Source organism: Micromys minutus, assembly GCF_963924665.1.
Source record: "Micromys minutus genome assembly, chromosome: 22".
Classification (NCBI taxonomy): domain Eukaryota; kingdom Metazoa; phylum Chordata; class Mammalia; order Rodentia; family Muridae; genus Micromys; species Micromys minutus.
The window spans coordinates 1245590-1266251 of record NC_137957.1 but is presented as its reverse complement, the minus strand read 5'-3'; the positions used below and the strand labels follow the sequence as shown (position 1 = coordinate 1266251).

Below are 20662 nucleotides of genomic sequence, written 5' to 3'. Positions count from 1 at the left end.
AGACGCAAACGCTCGGGGACGGGATTCTCCTATCACCAACTAATCATCAACGAAAACCTTCCGTCTGTTATTTTTACTTTCGCCAATCAGAAGCCGGAGTAGGTGGGACGTATTTGTTTTTTCTGGGCCACTGTGGCCCCACCCCATTCCTCCGTCGCCTCACGCTACTGCGTTTACGCCTGCGTGTGGGGGCGTGGCCTGCGCAGACGACGCATATAAAAGTGGGCGTCGGCGCCGGCGCCATTTTGCGAACGGCGAGCAGCGGCGGCGGCGCGGGAAGTGCAGCGGAGGTTTTTGCTGGTTTCGGACCCCAGCGGCCGGATGGTGAAATCCTCCCTGCAGCGGATCCTCAACAGCCACTGCTTCGCCAGAGAGAAGGAAGGGGACAAACGCAGCGCCACGCTTCACGCCAGCCGCACCATGCCGCTTCTTAGTCAGCACAGCCGCGGCGGCTGCAGCAGCGAGAGGTGAGAACCTTGTCCCCGCCGCGAAGTTTCCAGAAACACTGTCCGCGTAGGCCCTGGAGGGAAGTCGAGTATGCGCAGGCCTGGAGCGGGGTCCGCCTCGGGGCGCCAGATAAGTCTCGGCAGCGCGAGATCCGCCCCTTTGTGGCGGCCACAATCGCGCCGGGGGCGGGGCGGGGCGGAGCTTGTGAAGCGGGTCGCCGACTCGGATTTAGGATTCGAGTGGAATTAGGGAGAAGCTGGTTGAGGAGTAGGGGTAGGTTTGATTGGAGGATGGGAAACATTTCACGAAAATGTAGAATCAGATTTGGGTTCGAGTCGGATTTGGGGGTTGCAAGTTGAACCTAAGATTTGGGGAGGAATCTGGAAAGAGATTGGAGACTCGAATTTGGGGTCGGCTTCAGGATCTGTGAACCAGTTCTAATGTCAGGTGGCGAAGTGTCTGAGGTTACATGGAGGGCTTGTCTCGAATTTAGGAGTTTTTTTGCAGAACACTCGAATTTGGGGTGCTGTTGGGGAGAGGCCCTATTATATACTAGGACTTGTTTATGGTGGGAGAGTATGGGATCGGATTTGGGGTGTTGAGAAAGAAACTTGTGTCTGTTTCCGAGTAAGTCTCAGATTGAGAGTTTGGGATTAGATTTAGGGTTTAGGTTGCATTTGGTGACTGCATGTTGAGGGCTCCAGCACTTTGGAGGGGCTTGGGTCGGAATTTCGAGGACCTTGAAAGTGGTCAGGTTTGGGGGGGGGGGCTTGCAGGATCCTATAGAGTAGCAGTAGGAAAGCGAGGTGATTTGGGGTTGTCTGGGTCCAGAGCATGAGTAGAAGTGAGTGAGGGAGAGTTTGGGAGTGAGAGGAATGGTTGGCAGCATGGAGAGTGGAGTAGCCCAGCTCCCTGCCATGGACCACAGTGCTGAGATGACATAGTTTGAAGCCCTGTTGGTGCCCTGCCTTGCTCCAAAAGGGACAAAGACACAGGTGAGGGGCAGTGACCTGGGTTGACTGTCCCCAGTGGTTCTTGAGTGGGAAGCCTATGGCTGCTGCCACCGCCGCTATGCTGAGCATTGTCTCTTGCAGTTCTAGGGTTGCCCTTCATTGCTGTAGTAACCTGGGTCCAGGGCCTCAGTGGTGCTCCTGATGTCCCTCACCCACCCCTGAAGATCCCAGGTGGGCGAGGGAACAGTCAGCGGGATCACAGTCTTTCAGCTAGCATCCTGTACTCCGTAAGTACCTGTGGAAAGCCTGGGGGTACCTGTCACTGGAACAGTGGAGCTTGGCCATCCTGACAGCCCTACTCCCCCAGGACGAGCGGCTGAATGTGACAGAGGAGCCGACGTCTAACGACAAGACCAGGGTCCTGAGCATCCAGTCCACGCTCACGGAGGCTAAGCAGGTCACCTGGAGGGCGGTGTGGAATGGTGGTGGCCTCTACATCGAGCTCCCAGCTGGGCCTCTGCCCGAGGGCAGCAAGGACAGGTAGGCCACTTCCCCTTGGGGCTGTAGAGGATCTGGAGCCTGGGCACAGGTGGCTAATAGCTCTGTGCTTCATTCAGTTTTGCAGCTCTCCTAGAGTTTGCAGAGGAGCAACTCCGGGCCGACCACGTTTTCATCTGCTTCCCCAAGAACCGTGAGGACAGAGGTGGGTATTTGCTGTAGGGTTCCGGGAGGGAAGCTCTGGCACTCCAAGCTCTGACCCTATGTCCCCCACAGCCGCCCTACTCCGAACCTTTAGCTTTCTTGGCTTTGAGATTGTGAGACCCGGGCATCCCCTCGTCCCCAAGAGACCCGACGCTTGCTTCATGGTCTACACGCTGGAGAGAGAAGACCCGGGTGAGGAGGACTAGTCCTGCCCAGTGTCCCTGCGCCCTCTCCCGGGTTTGTCCACATGTCGTGATTGTGCAGAATAAACGCTTACTCCATTAGCGGGGTGCTTCTTCAAGCTGAATGCTGTGTTTGTCACACTCGAGTGTTGGCTTTAATTCTAAATAAAGGTTTCTATTTTACTTTTTTATTGCTGTTTAAGATGGTCAGGTGACCTGTGTTAGAGCAGCCTCCTTTGAAGTCTGGAAAAAGTGTCACCTCCCCTGGCTCAAACCCAATAAAGTAATCTTGTTCATTGGCTGTGTCTGTGTCTTACTGTTGAGACTAGGTCAAATTCCTGTTAGCTGTGGCCCTGGGTCTCCACCAGGGAGGGTTCTGGGGCATCACCTTTAGGGTAGGTTAAACTACTGAGGTCCTACTGTGTGCAGGTCTCCTGTGATCAGGGAGCCCCCGACCTCAGGCACCAGTGTGGATAGACCTGAACTTTCTCACAAGAAGCATGTGAAAGCAGGGTATGCAGTGTTGGGATGGTGGGAAGGCTAAGGTTAGACCTTGGCAGTGGCCAGGCAGTCCTGAGAATATCTTCCTCTCCAGTGCACATAAGGTCACATAGCCTGTTCAATCACAAAAATGGCTGCCTACCTTCATAGAAACCTGAGCTGCTGGCCAATGACCCCTTTGTTCTGTTTTTATTTTCCCAGGTAGCCCCAGCTAGCCTGAAGTTTCCTTGTGGTCAAGAATGACCTAGAGTTCATGATCTTCCTGCTCCTAAGTGCCCAGGTGACCCCAACTAACTTTAACTTAGTAATGTATGGTTGCCTGGGGATCCTGATAGGTTTTAGCCAATGACAGTGAAGTGCCCTCCCTCACAGTGGCCCTAGGGGCCACATGGTCACACTGTAAAACCAAAAGTGGTTTCTTAAGCTTTGGTCTCAGGAACTCAGCTGTTGAGAGCCACCAGTCATATTGTATGTGTTGTGTTCCATCCAGATGGGTTGGGATATTACCAGTCAAGGATTACGGGATGGGTAGGCTCCGTGCTCCCTTTACTCAGTGGGGAGCTCTCCCTGACTGTAGCCTCCCTCAGAAATAGCAACAAGGCCATGCTTACCAGAGGTTGGGACAGGATGATTTAAGTTCCAAGCCTGGTTTACACCGCCAACCAAAATTAAAAAGACTTGAGAATAGTCTGAGGAACAGGAGTGCCATGTGAGCCTGACAACTCCTTGTTCATTCACAGGAACCTCAGACAAACTCAAGTTTCAGGGTACCATGCTCCCACAAAGGTGTGGTAGACACATACCCTGTAGCCTCACTAGGCAGACAGTTGACTCATACAGAGGTTCCTAGGAGGAGCCAAGAGGCTGCCAAGTGACCAGCCATGCTGCTGGCCTCCGGAACAAAAGCAAGACCATGCACTCCCTTTTTTTCCCTCTTCTCTCTTTAGTCTCATTCTGTGTAACTGGCTGGGGAGACCAGGATGGTCACAAAGACCCACTTGCCTCTGCCTCTGACGCACTGGGGTTACAGGTGAGCACCATGCCTGACTCTACTAATTGTATATGCAAGTACGTGTGTACCACATGTGTGGAGTTGACTGAGAAGACCGCGGTCAACAGACCATCGTAAGCCAGCCAACCTGTGTTGGGCCACAGTCAGACACCGCAAAGCCTGCTGCTGTACGTGCTCTTAACCACTGACCAGCTCTCCAGCTGGCAGAGGTGCTCTGAACCATGCACTTTGAGCTTTCTCCAGTCCCTATGCTTCACATGCTAGGCAACTAGTGACCACACCCCCCAAACCAACACCCTCAGTCCCTCACTGGGGATTCTAAGTGGGAGCTCCACCTCTGACCCCCCCCCCCCCATCCCCATCGCTGAGGAATTCTAGGTGGGGCTGCCTCAGTCTCCCAAATAGCTAGGATAAATGGCTTGGACCAGAAGTTGGGAATATGTTTTCTTGTTTGGATCATAAAGTGCCCCTATACAGGGCATCTGTCTTTGGACCGAGAACAGTGAGTATGCAGGCTTCTTCCTGGGCCAGCCAGACTCACAAGTGCTGCCCTCTGAGGGTTGGAGGAACTGGCCTGGCTGCAGGTGACTGGAGTTGCCCTTGCTGTCCTGGGAATATGGGGACACATGTACACAGTGCATGTACACAGGTTACCTTTAGAGGAGGTGACCCCTGGACTCTAGATTTATGACAGGACCTTGATGGTGTGTGGTCATGGGGGGCTGCTTGCCCTCTGTGATTCATTTCCTCACCTGTGGGACAGGAATGTCAGGCATCTTTCAGAATACTACGAAGCAACTCATCACAGTCTGGGATTGGGACAGAATATCTGGTCCAGAGGACACACATAGAGCTAGATGAACCACTGTATGCACACAGCCTAGTCCCAGAGAATTCGGCCCCCAAAGCTAGGCAGGTGCCTGTAGTAGTCTGCCCCCTCTATCTAGGGCCCCTTGAAAGAGGAGGTGTCAGACTTAGGCAGATGGGCCAGGCCCAGAATGCAGCTGGGTCCTTTCCAGGGCTACCCCCACCTCCAGCACCCTGGAGGATGGGACTCTGTGGGGACAGAAGCCAGGAGGTGAAACCCTGCAGTGAACAGACCTAGGGCAGGGCCAAGGGAAGCCATCCAGCACTCCAAATCGGGGAAACAGGAGAGTCCAGAGTTCAAAGTCAGCTCCAGCTATATAGTAAGTTTGACACCAGCCTGGGCTACATGAAGTTCTGTTTAAAAACAATGGCTCAAATAATAAGTTTTAAGAAGGCAGGCTAAGGTCTTTTAGCCAAGTGCTCCAGAGACTTCTATTTAGGGAGGAATGCAGCCTGGGGCCTTTGCTCCCCTGGGTACCTGTTAGCAGGCCACCTAGGAAGTCCCGGTGACTGTCTCCTACAGAGCACATACACTGTCCTCAGTGAGCTTTCCCAGCCCTGTCCTGCCCTGCTGTGTGGCGATGGGAAAAGTCACTGTCACACTCCTGCCAATGACACTAAGTGTCTGAGGTGTTGGGGATAGAGTTGGCTTCCTGCATGCAGGGTGAGCCCCAGCCTCAGCCCCAAGTCTGTAAACATTTCAGCTTCCAGTTAGTTACAAAGCTGAGGCTGCCCGCCTGCCCCTGCCTCCAGTGCTGGGTTGATTGTACATCACCATGAATGGCCCTGCCACCAGCAGGTCACCCTTGCAGTCAGAGCCACATAGCTTCCCAACCTCAAAGGAGGGACCCAGCCGCTCCACAGTCACCTCCAGCCCTCCTACGGGAATAATAGTATCTAAAAGTCTGACTTTTGTATTAAATCAGCTTGTTTAATTGGATTTCAGTCAAACACAGCAGATGAAGATAAAGGTTATTGGGACTGGGGAACCCCCAATGTAATGTACTGACACTGAACTCTAACCCTTTGGGGAGTGCACCCCTCCTGTCTTTTAATAACTCTAAAGGCACTTGGATTTCATTTGTTGTTTTGAGGGCCCTGGGGTTGCTATGGCAACAGGGGCTAAGAGGACACTCTAGGACCAAAGAGGTGGATCTTGTCAGGCTCAGGGATAGAGTCTGAAAATGCCAGTCACCCCTCCTGCCCGTCAGCTTCTATGTGATGGAAAGGTTGAGCTGGTCAGGACCAAAGGGTCCCCTTGTTCCCAGCCCAGTTCAGACTAGCCAAGCTTGATCTGGGTCTTTTGTTGCCTTAGGTTGCCTTTCTGTCTGGACACGATCATGAGGGCCTGCCTCGGCAAACAGGGCACCGGCAACAAGCTAGACTTGTGCTGTAAAGGAAGACACAGAGGGTCGCAGTGGACACAGGTGTTCTGGCTGCACAAGTGGGAGAGCGGCAGTCCAGCTGTGCTTTCCTGGTTCCTGGCCAAGTCCTACAAAGTGCTCTCTGTCCCTTTCAGCAGTGTCCTGATGGGCAGAGGTTACACTGGGGAGGAACTCAGTTGGGATAGGCTAGTGGGTCATAACCTGGCCCGGTGTAATGTCTGAGCATTCACAATCAACTGCCCCTGCAGCAGGTGACTTCTGCAGAGCTGCAAAGTGTCTGTGACTGGCCTTAGAGGCACTCCTTCTGCAAGTAGATGCCCAGCCTGGCATGGCAGGGTGAAGGGACCTCTAGGGGACATGGCTTCTCCTGGCAGGTGGCCCCCAGGGCCTGAAGTTCCTGGTAGGATGGAAAGTGGGGAAGGGCTCCCAAGGTGACTACGAGCCTCTCAGCAGGGTCTGGGGTAAACCTAGGTACCCGAGTGACAGTGGACAGGAGCTGGGCCAGAGCATTCCCAGGGTCCTGTGTGTGACACAGAACTGTGTGTGAGACATAGGTGTCACAATGAGCTGAGGAGAAACCCACTGCAAGCACTGTGTGTCCTGTGTCCCCAGAGCTCTCACTGTAGGCATCTGGGGGACATGACTGCTCAGTAGGGGCAGAGGGAGGACGCAGGACTTTGGGATCACAGCCCGCACCTGCATAAGAAACCTTGGACCCTGAGTGTCCCCAGTCACTTTGGGTCCCAGCACAGCAGCCACAGCAGAGGGTGGGAAAGACAGGTCGAAACCCTTAGAAAACACTTCAGGAACTGCAAAAGGTGTGATTTGCTCAAAAACAGTCCTGCAGATGTCTAAAAAAATGAGGAAGTTCTGTTTGTGAGCTGACTTGCAGCCGCCTCCATGCTTATCCCCTGGGGAAAATATGCATAGGTGGAAATTATCTGGGACTGGACAGAGGTTCGAGCGTTTCCGCTCCCACAGCTCACCGTGGGACCGGGTCAGATCATCTTCATGTTGAACTTGCGCGCACCACCCTGGCCAGTCGCAGCCGCCGGACCGTCCACCTTGCGGAAGGAATATTCCACGGAGAAGTTGTTCTTGTGCTGTCCGCGGCCGCGGCTCCATACAAAGAGCAGCAGAAAGCAGAAGAGGACCACGCCCAGGAAGGTGATGCACCCCATGGCGGTGGACACAAGAATGGTGGTGAGGTCCAGCGGGAACCGGACGCCCACCAGCGTCTCGTTGTGCCCATCGCCCTGGGTCCGGTTGGCGGCCGGCTGGATGGTCAAGCTAGCGAAATAAGTGTCGTTACCCCCGGCGTTGCTGGCCACACACGTGTAGGTGCCACTGTCCTGAGGCCGCGTGTCCGCGATGGCCAGGGTGCCTCCAGGCAGCACGCGTGCCCGGCCCCGGCTGGCAGCCGTAACCGAGTGGTGCTGGGGCGTCACCCAGGCCACGGTGGGCGCGGGCTCGCCCTCAGCTCGGCACAGAAAACGTACGTCGTCGCCCTCCGTGGCGGTCACGTGCTGCAGCCGCCTCTCCCGGATCTTGGGCTTGCGGCACACGAAGTACTCGAAGAGCACGGAGTCTGGGAGGTTGTGCAGGGCGTCCCCGCGCACCTCGGCTGGGGTGGCGCAGGCGGGGAGCCTGCCATCGAAGTTCAGGGTCTTCCGCCTCTGCACGATCCACAGCAGGCGACAGTCGCAGGCCAGCGGGTTGCCATCCACGCGCAGCGTCTCGAGCGTGTTCACCGAGTGGAACGTGTTCTCCTCCAGCGTGGACAGCAGGTTGTCCGAGAGGTTGAGCAAGCGGATCTGTCGCAGCCCCACGAAGGCCTGCGGCTCGATGACGGCCAGCAGAGCTCCTGCTAGGTGCAGCTCGCGCAAGCGCACCAGATCTCTGAAGGAGCCGCGTGGCACCATGCTGATGGGGTTGTGCGACAGGTTGAGGCACGTGAGATGGGCCTGCTGTCGCAGCGCAGCGGCCGGCACGGCCGTGATGTTGGTATGCGTGATGGACAGCGACGTGAGGTTCAGCCCACGCAGGCTGCCTGGGGCCACCTCCTCCAACAGCGGCCAGTTGTCGATCTCCAGATGCGAGAGTCCCGGAAGCTTCTGGAAATTCTGGTCCTCTAGGGCGGCGATGGCCAGGTGGCGCAGGCGCAGAGCGCCCAAGCCCCGCAGGTGACCTAGCGACTCCGGGGACAATGACGTGAGATTGCAGCGCTCCAGCGTGAGCTCGGCCAGCCCCAGCAGCCCAACGAAGGCCCTGCGGGAGATAAACACCAAGTCATTGTCGCCCACCTCCAGCCGCTGCAGGCTGCGCAGGTCCTGGAAGCTGAAATCCAGCAAGATGACCAGCTTGTTCTCGCTCAAGTCCAGCAGCGTGAGGCTGTCCAGATGCGTGAAAACGCCTGGCGGGATGAGCTTCAGCTGGTTGCCACGGAGACGCAGGATGCGCAGGCGGGGCAGGTTGGCGAAGGCCCCAGGTTCCACGTGGGCGATCACGTTATGATTGAGGTCCAGCTCCTCCAGGGTGGGCAGCGAGGCCAGGTCCCCGGGGTTTAGGCAGCGGATGCGGTTGCGGCTCAGCTCCAGCATCCGCGTCTCGGCCGGGATGCCGTCGGGGATGGCTGTCAGCCGGCGGCGCCCGCAGGCCACAGTGCGCGTGGACGGAGAGCACTCACAGCGTGCGGGACAGCCTGCAGCCAGGGGCGCTGTGGGCAGCAGCAGCAAGTGCAGGCCCAGCATGTGCAGCCAGCAGGTCATGGTGTAAGGTCTGGGCCTAGGGCCACGACAGCATAGTCCAGGACAGCTGGAATGGGAAGAGAGGTAGACTACATCAGTATCCATGGCGTCCAGCTAGACACAGGGGTGCTGACCCATAACAGAACGCCCGGCAAATCTCCACACGGATGCCCACAGTAACAGTATGATAGAAACCAGGGCCCAGGGACAGGCAGCAGAAACAGCGTGGGCCATCCACGTCGGAGTATTACTCAGCCATGAAAGGGGGCGAGGCTCTGACACTTCAGGGCCCTTGAGAATATTCTGCTCAGTGAGAGACTATGTCCCAGAAGACCACTTAGGGGACTCCATGAAACACCCAGAATTCTCCTGTAGCTCAGGGTGGCCTCAAACCAGCCAGTTAAGTAGCTGAGGCTACCCTTGAAGATGGGGGCAGAGCTAGGTAATGAAGCAAACTGCTCAGAGAAACAGGAAGATGCTTGCCCTGCGCCTCGAAGGTGCCAGGCCTAGTAAACTCTGTTGAGCTTGGCTGTCTTCAGTCTGGTGCTGTGGCAGAGGAAAAGTCCCCTTCTGCAGAGACCCAGTTGGTGAGTCGTGACGATCCTCAGTGGCTGTGAGATACATACGCTAGCTAGGATGGAGGAAAAGCCAGGAAACGCCCTAAGACTGGATTCAAGGCTAATGGAGCTACTGGTGGGGACGGAGGACCAGAGTGGGCAGGGGCTAGGATGCCAACAGATGCTGAGATATCTTGCAGTGCCTGCCTGACTAGGCTGGCCCAGGGCTTCTCTCAGGCAGCCTGACTGTAGCCCAGATCCAAGCAGGGGTCGAGGTGGCAGAGGGACAGCTGGACTGAGCTGCGTGGCCTCTTTTGCAACACAGATTCCCATCTGCCAGGCAGCTATTTATGGCATGTTAGCAGCTGAAGCCCCCAGGCAAGACTACCAGAACAGAGCAGACTGGCAGCCCTGGTGACTGAGTATGCCAGGCTTGTGTGAAGGAGCGCCCCTGCCAGGAATTCCCCTGTGAGGGGCTGGAAGAGTGGTCAGGGTGGAGCCCCTGCCTAGAATCCCCAGTGAGGGGGCTGAGGGTGTGGCCAAAGGTGGAGCTCCTGACTAGAATCTTCAGATAGGGGCTGGAGGGAGGCGTGGTCAGGGGTGGAGTCCCTACCTTGAATCCTGTCTTCCCCTTTTCTCTGTCTTTCCGTGCTGTGTTCACCAGTATGGACCCCAGAGGTGGAGTCCTCTGCAGTCATCCTCAACCTTGTCTTTTGAGACAAGCTCTCTCAGTGGAACCTGAAGTCTGATGTTTGACAAGCCAGGAGTCCCAGGGGTCCTCCTACTTCTTCAGCGTTGACATGCAGAAGTGTGCCCTTGTGCCAGCTTCTCGTGGGGACTTGAACTCGGATCTTCTGGTTGTGCAACAGCACCTCAGGACCGTCGCCATCACGTCTTTCCTCCCAGCCTCCAGCTAGCTATGCAGTGCTTAGTCCTTGAATCCCAGCCCCTCACGGACTCTGCTGCGTGTGTGGTTTTTTTGAACGGGACTTCAGGTAGCCAAGATTGGCGTGGAACCCGCTATGTGGGTGGTGGGAGACACCTGATCTTTGTTTCTGCCTCCAGAGTTGCTAGGCTCTGGAAAGAACCCCCAGTTCTGGCAGAGAGCACGTAGTACTGACAGGCCAAGTGTCTCATCTGTAGGTCCGGTGCTGCTGAGCCCCCACCTTCCGTGCGATCCCTGATGCTGATGGCTCCTGCACCCTCTCTGGCCCGGCTGCCTGTCAAACCTCAGCCACCAGATCCCTCCAGGGCGCCACCGGCAAGTGCTCTCTCTATAATTACTCCACCAGGCAGGGCAGCAGATCTCTTGAGCCAGCTCAGCAGGGGCCACTCAAAGGGTGACCTAGTTTTTCAACTCTAACCTCTCCTCACAGGCCTGGCCCTGTCATCTCCTCTGCAGGGTGATAGAAAAGCTGCAGGGGTGGGGTGGGGAGGGCAACTGTCTAAAGCAACTGCCAGCTTTCAGCTTGAACCCTGACCCTTCTTGCTGTGTGCCTGCAGGACCTCACCTGCCTTTTCGGGTGTTTGCTGATGGTGACATGTGAGGGTGGGGGCGTGGAATCACCTTCCCCATGTGATGCCCCTCAGTGAGAGGGACAGAGGATGTTCCTGCAGGAGCACCAGGAGTCTGAGCACTACTGTGGAGTTGAAGCAGTCGCTGGTCCCTCGTGTTGAAGAAGGTAGGCAGGGAGAGGGTGTCCAGAAAATTGGGGTGGCTGGATAGGCTGGTCTCTCTGTCCCCTCTCTTGCCCTGTGGCTTTGGGGGAGGGTTCCTCACAAAGCCATCTTTCCGGGTCCTGGCCCCTGCCAGAGTGTTTCCCCCACTGAGGACTGGACCTACTGTGTGACTTTTTTGTTCTTGCTGTAGATTTTGCCACACTGAAGCTCGGGCAGGTCTCAAACTGTCAGCAATCCTCCTGCCTCAGCCTCCCAAGGTCTGACAAAGGAAAGGCAGTAGAACTGGCTAGTCATCTCTTGTTGGCCTTGTGTCCTGTGTCGCCCGGGGCTCCTCTCAACCCACCTCCAGGGATGGGGAGCCAAGGAAAGAGAATGCTTTACTCCCACCGACCCCACCAGGCGCTGGCAACTCTGTCAAGCAAATAAAGAGATGCCCCAAATGTGCCACAGAAGCTCAGGCAGGAGGATTGTAAATTTCAGGACAACCTGCAACTTAATGAGACCCTTTCTCAAAATAAAGGTTAGGAGTCTGGAGAAGCAGCCTGGTGGCCAGAGTTCTGCCAGCTCTCCTGGGTTTGGTTCCCAGTGCCCATGTGGGAACCTGGAACTCTGTTTCCTGGGACACTGCACACGTGTGGTGCACAGACATGCAGGCAACATACTGTACATATAACATACATATATAAATCTGGGGAATAATTAGCCAGTCATGAGGGTTCACATCTTCTCTGTGGACCTAGTCTACAGAGTGAGTTCTAAGATAGCCAGGGCTACATAGAGAAACCCTGTTTCAAACAAACAAACAAACCAAAAACCCATATCCCCCCCAACCCAAGTGAGTTTAAACAAAAAAAAAAAAAAAAAAAAAAAAAAAAAAAAAAAAAAAAAAAAAAACAAAACAAAACAAAAACAAAAACCCAAAAAACCAGGAAAAAAAAACTGGAGCATGGTTCAGGAGTGATGCCCCCTTGGAATCCTCCAGTGAGGGTCTGGGAGTGTGGTCAAGGGCAGAGCACTGGTCTAGCCTGCCAGAGACCCAGGTTCTCATTCCTAACACTGTAAAAAAGTCTAAACTTTTGATTCAAAGGCCCCTCTGAGGCTGTGCACCTGAACATAGCATAGCTGCCTCATGTAACAGAATCTAGAACCTTCTGGCTTCTCTCTCACTCCATCCCACGGTGGAGCCCTTGATGCTGGGCTGCCTGGGCTGGCTCAGGAAGCCACCACAGAGACGGCCCTCGGTGGGCAAGCCCAGTGCACTCCACGGAAGAAAGAGCCAAGCCTAAGGCTTCAAGGGCATGACTCATTAATATGCATGAGAAGCCACCGCAGCCTTGGCAGGGCCTGATTGCAGGGTCCAGCCTGCCCAGTCACTGTCCTCCCAACCCTTGGCTCATGTCACCCTGGAATGGGGTCCCATGATTTCAAGGGGACCCCCAGGGCTTCTAAGTGCATTCTCATGTAACAAACGCCTCTAACTCGACCTCCGTCACCCGGCCCCTCTCCAGCCCCCAGCTACCTACAAATCCATGTCCAACTCTCAATTCTGGACATTTCCTATCATGTAGTTCTCCGAGGGTGAGCAGACATAAAACATGGACAAATACATGAACTGAAGGTTTGGAAAACCTTCCAGCGGAGGTTCAGGGGCACATGATGACGAAGGGCAGCACTGAGGGGTCGGGTCACCCTGCCGCATGCTGGATGGAAGGTATTCCCTCTCAGCCTGGGACATGGGGAGCCATGAGAGGAACCAAGCAGGAGAGCAGCCCATCAGATGCACTTTAGGAAGCACTGGCCGCCACCGCTGAGCTCCATCCCTGGAGCCACACGGTGTTAGAGGCGATCTGACTCCCACCCAGTCGTCCTCTGACCCCCACGGACCTGTTCGAATTTGCACAAAAATATCCAGACGCCCAGGGTGAGGGTCTGCTCGCCCATGACTTTGTGAGCAGAAAGACGTTCATCTCTCTCCAGCCTTGGCTTCCCATTTTGCAGAAGGCCAAACAGGACCCCAGGGCTGGGGCGCTGTCCTCTGACTGGCCCGCTTCTAGCCACTTCCACAAGGTGCTGCCTTGGTTAGGAGTAGGTGTCCAAATGACTCCCATTCTACAAGCATTTAGTAGACACCTGCTGTATGCCTGCCGCTGTTCTTTATGGAAATGGGACCATGGTGGTGGGGGGTGTTCCCTGGGCCAACCTGGGTCTTAGGAGGGAATGTGTGTATGTGAGTGTGAGTGAATGTGTGTGAGTGTGTGTGTGTGTGTGTGTGTGTGGCAGGTGGTAGCTTCTTCCAGCAGTCATGGGGACTCACACCAGGGTCACTGGTTTGGAGGAGAGAGTAGCATGTGGCCTCTGGCACCCAGGCACTGCTTTCTGTTGCTGAGAGGATAGATTTGCTTCCTGCTCTGAAGTCTGACACTTGCAGAAGCCACACTGTGGGTCTGCTAGAGCTTCCTAAGGCCTACAACCATGGAACAGTCTAGAAAACAGAGGCCTCTCCTCCTAGCCTCCTAACTCTCTGGCTACGGACAAAGAAGTGTTCAGCCCAAGGGAAGCCAGAGCATGGCAGAGGAATCCTGGGCTCCACTAGGCCACAAGGTACTGAGGCCCCAACCCACGTGCTAGGGGTGACAGGTTTCAGTGGCTACCTGTCCTTCACCCCTGGGACCCCCACCACAATGAGAGTGTAGGAATAAAGTGGTGTGCGGATGGGCCTGGCACACCCCCACACAGCACCCCCTCTAAGGGATACTTTTGGGGATGCTCTCCCAGCCCCCATCTCCAGTGCTGGTCCATTCTCCTGGCCTAGATCTCGGCCCTCCTGGGTCTTTAATCCATGACAATTCATTAAAGCCTAATTAGCCTCCCATCTGCTGTGGGGCCTGGACACTTTTGGGGGGGCTCCTGACCCAATTTCCTTAATAGCCTGAGGGGAGTGGTAGGCTCCCTACTGCCCACCACAGCAGTGAGAAAGAGGAAGTTCTAGACTGGCAAATACTGAACCCCCAATATATGTTGTGTCCTCTCACCCACAAGCCTTGAGAAAAGAAATGGCGGCATTTGTGGGCGGTGAGGAGACTGGGGGATTGGGGCTTGACACCCTGGTCCTGGTCCACTTCATGTGGGTGTCTGTGTGGAGGGGGGTCCAGCTCACTCACCTATGAGCATTGGACAGCAAGTCTCACACCAGCTGTTTTCACTGAATCCTAACTCCTCGTTGTTCTGAACTCAAGATTGACACGGGAGGTGGTGGGCGGCTCACCCAGCTGCCCACACTGGAGGAACAGTAGCTGGGAAAGCGTTCTCAAGGCTTCCTACCTGGTGAGCTGGGAGTGAGTCAGGAGCGCCCGGGGAAGAGGCACAAACCCTTGGCTTCCGGGACCTTGAATGCTCCTCCAAGCACAACCACGTGCCTGGCTGCAACTGGGGATGTTGCAACTGACAGCGCCCACCCCCACTCTACAGATGGAAACACTGAGGCAGGACCCGCATGCGTGCTGCTTGGGTTGGAGCTGACAAAGGGACTCTTTAACATCTTAGCTAGAGCAATATCAGGGCCCGGATGGATCAGGATTCGATACCCTGGTCCTGGGGGGAGGTGTTTGCCAGGATGGGGTGTCACTTGTAGGAAGGAGCCAGGGACAGAAGAGCAATTAGGAAGCTGAGGGCAACCCACTGAGACTCCCACCCCGTCCTGGGTGTCTGTGGAAGGGACACTCATGGGGTGAACTGACACCATTCTAAGCCTTCCCTGCAGCTCAGAAAAGGGACCAGGGCTGAGCTTGTTGACCCTCAGGTCTCAGAGGGTTGTTTCCTCTATGTCTCAAATCATTCACCTCTTAGCACCCTTCTTACAACCTTTCTAGCCTGGTGCCTCCTCCGGGGAGCCCACCCAGGTTACCCTCAGCCTGATAGTTCTTTATTTGCTAAAAATCTCCAAGTTCCAAACCCTAATAACCCCTCCTTGTTACCAAAGGCGGGCATCAGATGCCCCACCCACCCACCCACCAAGCCACCCGGAGCCACAGGATCTCAAGCCCTATCTGAGCTCTGGGTTCCCCTCCACATACACAAGAAGCCTCCCGGCACCGCACCGATACAGCTTTCCAAATGCATCAGGCCCCCAAGTTCTGAGTATTCCCCACTGGGAGGAGGGACACCTGTGTCTTGGGGACGCTGGTGTGGGAGCTCTTGATCGTAAGGTAGGGTGGGAACACGCACCATGTCCAACTGGAACCCAAGCTCTGAACCTCTCAACTTGTTGAATGGGGCCCAGTGGCCTCCCTAATCAGGCCCAGTACCCAGGGGACACCAGGCCTGGCCTGTGGGATGGGATAGACAGACACCCCCACCACCGTGGCCGCTCCTGGGACACAGACCTGCCCAGCGGGAGGCTCTGCCCAACACCCCAGTCCTTTCTCCCACGGGATCGAGACCCCCAAAATGTGTGAGTCCCGCGTGTAGACCCCCCCAATTCACCTCGAGCGCATTGCCCTGCACTGGCTGGCGGGGGACCTCCGGGCGCCCAGCCGCAGCTCCATCCCGGGTGTCCCCCTGCCGCAGTGCGCATCACCATTCCGCGTCCCCCAAGGTGCTCCCCAATGTGCGCCCCTCGATCCCCTAGGCTCTGCATCTCTGGAGGCGGGGTGGACCCTGAAGTTTCCCCGGGGGGTGCAGAAGGGTTGGAGAGGAGCGCGCGTGGGGGGCCTGGAGGGGTCCCCGACTGCAGCGCTGTCACTCACCTGGGCGGCTCCTCCTCGGACGGCGCGGGGGGCTGCTCGGAGCCGCCACCAGCCGCCGCCAGCCGCCGCCACCGCCAGCTCCCGGGCTCCGTCGTGCGCGTCCACGCCGCGCATCCCCGTGCGCATGGCCAGGGCGCGCGCGAGCTGCAAGGGGCGCGCGCGACAACACGTGTTGGAGCAGGTCGGGGCAGATGGGGACGTAGCACCAGGGTACCCCGCGTGCCTAGTACATCCCTGTCCTCGGGGCCTCCGCACACACTGAGTACTGAGAAATGCTTGGGGGCTCCCCAGATACGACAGGTTGTCCCGTTGGAACCTTCTGGAAATTGCCCACTCTCCGCTGTCCCCTCCCTCCCAGGACAGGCCTCCACCATCTGCATTGTACCGCACACCTGCCAGCTCCGCCAAGTCTCTGTCCCAGTGGCCTTTCTCCTCAGTGAGTTCCAGAGTCCTCCTTGGTTCTCCACTGCTCCCCCTGCCATCAGGGGCTGTGGCTGCCGCCGTCCCCTTCCCTACCATGTGTCTTTCCCTGCGCCTGGGACTGCACTGTGCACGTTGGCACATGCAGCCTAGTGTGGGTAGTAGGTAGATGGCTGCATACATTACATAGGCGAACATGGTGAGAACCCCGAGGTAAGAGGGGGAGCCAGAGAGAAGGCTCAGCAGCTACAGCACTGGCTGGTCTTGCTGAGGACCACAGTTTGGGTCCCAACACCCACATGGCAGCTCACAACCATCTGTCACTCCAGTGCCAGGGAACCTGAGGCCACCTTCTGGTTTGTGGGCTCCTGTATGCAATGCAGGGTCAAAAATAAGATCAATCTTAGCTCAAATCTCAGCACTCGGGAAGCAGAGGCAGGTGGATCTCTGGGTTCAAGGCCAGCCTGGTCTACAGAGTGAGTTCCAGGACAGCCAGGGTGACACTGAGAGGCCCTGCCTGGTGAGAGGCCACATTGCACTGAGGTCAGCCCTACCCCACCCCCTTCTGAGACTGGTAGGAGCCAGCCTAAGCAGAAAGGAAACGGGAGCTGGGATGTGAACCAACCAGACCAGCACCTCCCAAGCTGGAGGCTCAGCCTGGGGGTCCAGGGTGGACGGTATGAGAGGGAGAGGTGACAGTCACCTAGGTTGTCTGAGGTTCAGTGAGCAGCCATCCTGTGGAGCTGGCTGCATCTGGCTCTGTCTTCATTGTAGCAAACTGAGTGTGCTAGAGGCTCTGCTGCCTCTGTTCCTGGAGAGGGGTGACCTGTAGGCCTAGCTGCAGGGAGCTGGGCATGTCCTGTACCCCCCCACCATGTGCTCTCTCTGTCCCCCAGTAAGGTTTAGTGGCAGGCAGCTCTGCCACCTGTGACTCAGGCAGGCTCCTTTCCCAGACTGCCACACTGGCCAGGGGCCCAGAAACTGCATCCTGTGAGGCCACAGACCAGGTCCCTATACAAGCCAAGAGGCAAGGAGAGGTGCCCACCCCCAATATCCTTAGAGATAGACCCCCAGCTCCACACCAGGCTGGCCCTGTGTGTGTACTGCTATGCTGTGTGACCCCAGGCAGACTGCATCCCTTCTCTGAGTCTCTGAGGTTGTGACCCTGGCTCTGGGGACTCCTGGACAGGCATTTGCTGAGTGCCCACTGCACGCCAAGCTACATGGTACAGCAGACTTTCTGTGGATGGGACACAGCTACGACCAAAGCCAGAGGTGGATCCAGGGAGGCTCAGGGACTTTGACCACCTGCCTGGACCCCATTCTAGGTCCTGCCCATCCAACTACAAGGACCAAAGAGCTCCCATGCCTGGCAATGCAGACTACAGCTTTAATGACTGAGGGCACAAGGGCTCTGTCCACCTATCTCTCATTACACTGCAGACAAGAGCAACAGCAGGTGGGACCACAGCTGAAGGGCCTGGTTCCCACCGCAGGACCTTTGCACATGCTGTTCCCTTACAAAGCAGAAAGCCTTCCCCAGCGTCTGCCCCACCCGCCCCTGCTTCCTCCTGACTCACATCCCAACCCGGCTGCCTTCTGTCCCCTGTTCTCAGCCTCCCTGCAATTTCCTAAGATATCCTATAATTTACTCATTCATCCTATTTATGTTTGCCCTTCCCCCTTTCTCCTAAGCACGGCCTCCTTGCACGCGCTTGGCGTCCAATAAACTCCTGCTTGAACTAGCGTCATAAGTGATGGCAAACTGGACAGGGGTGGTCTGAGCAGGAGACTGTGAGCTTCCAAAGACCAAGGTATCCCCTGCCCTCTCCCCTCAGCCAGCTGTCACCCATGAGTCAGCTGAGGACAGAGATATGCTTGAGCCATGCATACAGCTGGCACTTAATAGACTTTCCACTTGTGTGTAAGGCCTGGATGAAGGTGGTGGGTGTAAAGTCCCCAGGCCCAGTTGCTGTGTGACCATTGCTGTCTCTTGCCCTCTCTGAACTCAGTGTTCCTGGCAGGTTCCCTCTCCCCATCCCCACCTCGCAGCTCTTCAGAGTCACACCAGTGGGGAGGCTGCGTGGGAGAGCTGCAGGAGGGTCACAGCCTTGCAGGCAGTGGAGCAGTTAGCACCTGGTTGCCAAGGTTACAACCACCTGTGGAGGTGACAGACGTTGCCACGGAGATATACCACCTGGGTGAAAAGGGTGGTTCCTGCTGACGGGGAAGCCTGGGTTTGGCTGAGGGGGCAGTGACTGCCTAGGAGACAGGCATGCTCATTATGGTCTGGGAACAGCGTGGGGGTCTCCACGCTGAACTTCAGTAGGGACCCGGATACACAGAACTGGGTTTTGAAATGAAAGGCCCTGTGTTTCTTCCCTTTTAGATTGTGGTCACCATAGTCGTGTGGCATCTTCCAAGCAGCGGAGGACAGCTTTCCCAGTGGCTGACCAGTGGCCTCCCCTACGTATCTAGAGGGTAGTGGTCAGATATCAAGGTGTGCAGCGACAGGTTCCAGGTGTCTTCAGCTTAGGCCCAGGTTGGCAGGCTCATTACTGTGCAAGCTCGGATCAGTGACAAACTTTGTGATCCCTAATAGCTCCATCTGTAAACTGAGAATCAGGTTAACCCCCTGTGGCTTTGAGCAGGTATGTGCTATCCCCAAGGCTGTCTGTGGCCAACAATAAATGTTTAGACAGTTACAGGGGTGATTTCATTGGAAAAGGTACAAACACTTTACCTGAAGGAAACCTGGGAGACACAGAGCTCTAGGTGGGGAGGGTTACGGCTGGCTTTGTGTTCCTGCACTCATGCCCGGAGGGAACGTGTAAAAATGGCCTCTTGTTCCGGGCCAGCCAGGACTATATAGATTCTGTCTCAAAACACAAACGAAAGGGAGAGAAGGAAGGGGGAGGAAGGGGGGGAGGGAAGGGGGAGGTAGGGGCGGAGGCTTGACTCTAGAGAGATTCCTCAGTGGTTAGAGCACTAGCTGTTCTCACAGAGGACCCGACTTAAGTCCTCTGTCCACATCTGAACAGGATCTAGCTTTGTAGCACTAACTGGCCTGCAGCTTGCCATCCTCCTGCTTCAGGATTCTTCAATTGGATGCCAGTATGGTCCATCAGAAACTGGGGAAGTCTAGTCGGTGGCACCACCCCTGACCACGCCCCTAGCCTTTCACTGGGCGGATTCTAGGTGGTGCTCTATCTTGACCACGCCCCTAACCTTTCACTGGGCGGATTCTAGGTGGGGCTCTATCTTGACCACGCCCTCTGCGGCCTCACAGGGGTTTCCATCTTGGGTCTATACTTCTGTAGGTGTAGACTGTGCATCTCTGAAGGATGGAGTGAGGGGATGAACGGTGTCAGGTGACCCATGGATATGGATGAATCACAAACATATTTTTGACAGCAGTAGCCAGAGAGGCACTAGGTAGAAGGGAGAGTGTGGGTGGATCCCCAAATGGTTTGGATCTGGTTTCTACCATCGAGTTCGTGTCCAGGACACAGGATACCTTGTGGAAGTTAGTCTTCTCCTCCACCATGTGGGTCCTGGGGATGGAAGTCAGGTTATCAGACTTGGTAGCAAGTGCCTTTAACCAGTGGGCAACCCTGCCAGCCTGTTTTTTGTTTTGGATACTAGGTCTGAATGTATAGCACAGACTGGCCTTGAACTGGTGATCCTCCTACCTCAGGGGCCCCATAGATGGGCTCACAGGCATGCACTACCCAGTCTGGCCCTCTCCACTTCCATCTCCTGCCTCTCCCGGTCACATTGCTGCCTAGCATGGGAATGTTGGTGGCTACAGCGTCCTGTGGTCTCTGCTGCTCAGGTTGAGCCCTGCTGGATACTGGGTGTGAGCTGTGAGGAGAGGGCACAAGCCTGCTGAGAGGATTAAAGCTCACCCACTAGAGTCTTTTATTGTGTGAAAGGCTTGTGTCCCCCCCACCCCCCAGACAGGGACAGCTGCAGAGCCCGTGGAAAGTGCTAAGGTAACTGGGCCCCTCTGGAAAAGCTTCAGAGAGATCCCAGAGCTTCAGGCTCTGAAGTGGGGCTGGATTCCCTGGTGGAGTCTAACTCGCTCCTCTGGCGAGGGAAGCGTTCCCCAGAAGCCAACAGCGCCTGGATTCTTTCTGGAGGAGCCTGGGTGAGGCCATGTGTCCAGTTCGCTGAGCAGAGACTTGTCTCCGTTGCAGGTGGGTTAGGGTTTAGGTGGCAGAAGGTCCTGTTCTACGAAGAGCTATCTGGGTCCTTCTGGGACTTTGCCAGGGCTGGAGCAAGGGCTCCCTTTGCTTGTCCAGGGTGCACCTGTATTGTGAGAGACGACGGGTCCTTTTTCCATTGTCCTGGCTAGACTCTTTGCCACTTGCTTTCTCTTCCCCTCCCCCATTCCTCATTCCCTTGTAGCCAAAGATGACCTTAAACTTGTAACCCTCCTGCCTCCAGTGCTGATGCACTGTC

At 56.0% G+C, this 20662-nt stretch overlaps 2 protein-coding genes across 2 annotated transcripts; one reads left to right on the top strand and one right to left on the bottom strand.

The window, feature by feature from the left end:
- Positions 1–253: 253 nt before the first annotated feature.
- On the top strand, positions 254–2585 carry OAZ1 (ornithine decarboxylase antizyme 1). The gene is given in 6 exon segments (XM_080935494.1): positions 254–467; positions 1542–1599; positions 1601–1687; positions 1768–1940; positions 2018–2103; positions 2175–2585. Coding segments are annotated over 6 exon segments (684 nt in total). The 5' UTR covers positions 254–321; the 3' UTR covers positions 2309–2585.
- A 4462-nt stretch (positions 2586–7047) lies between these two features.
- Positions 7048–8834, bottom strand: LINGO3 (leucine rich repeat and Ig domain containing 3; the record flags this gene model as incomplete). Its single annotated transcript, XM_080935470.1, has 1 exon — positions 7048–8834. Exon 1 carries the CDS (start codon positions 8815–8817, stop codon positions 7048–7050), a length of 1770 nt encoding a protein of 589 aa, XP_080791596.1. The 5' UTR covers positions 8818–8834.
- Positions 8835–20662: the final 11828 nt, after the last annotated feature.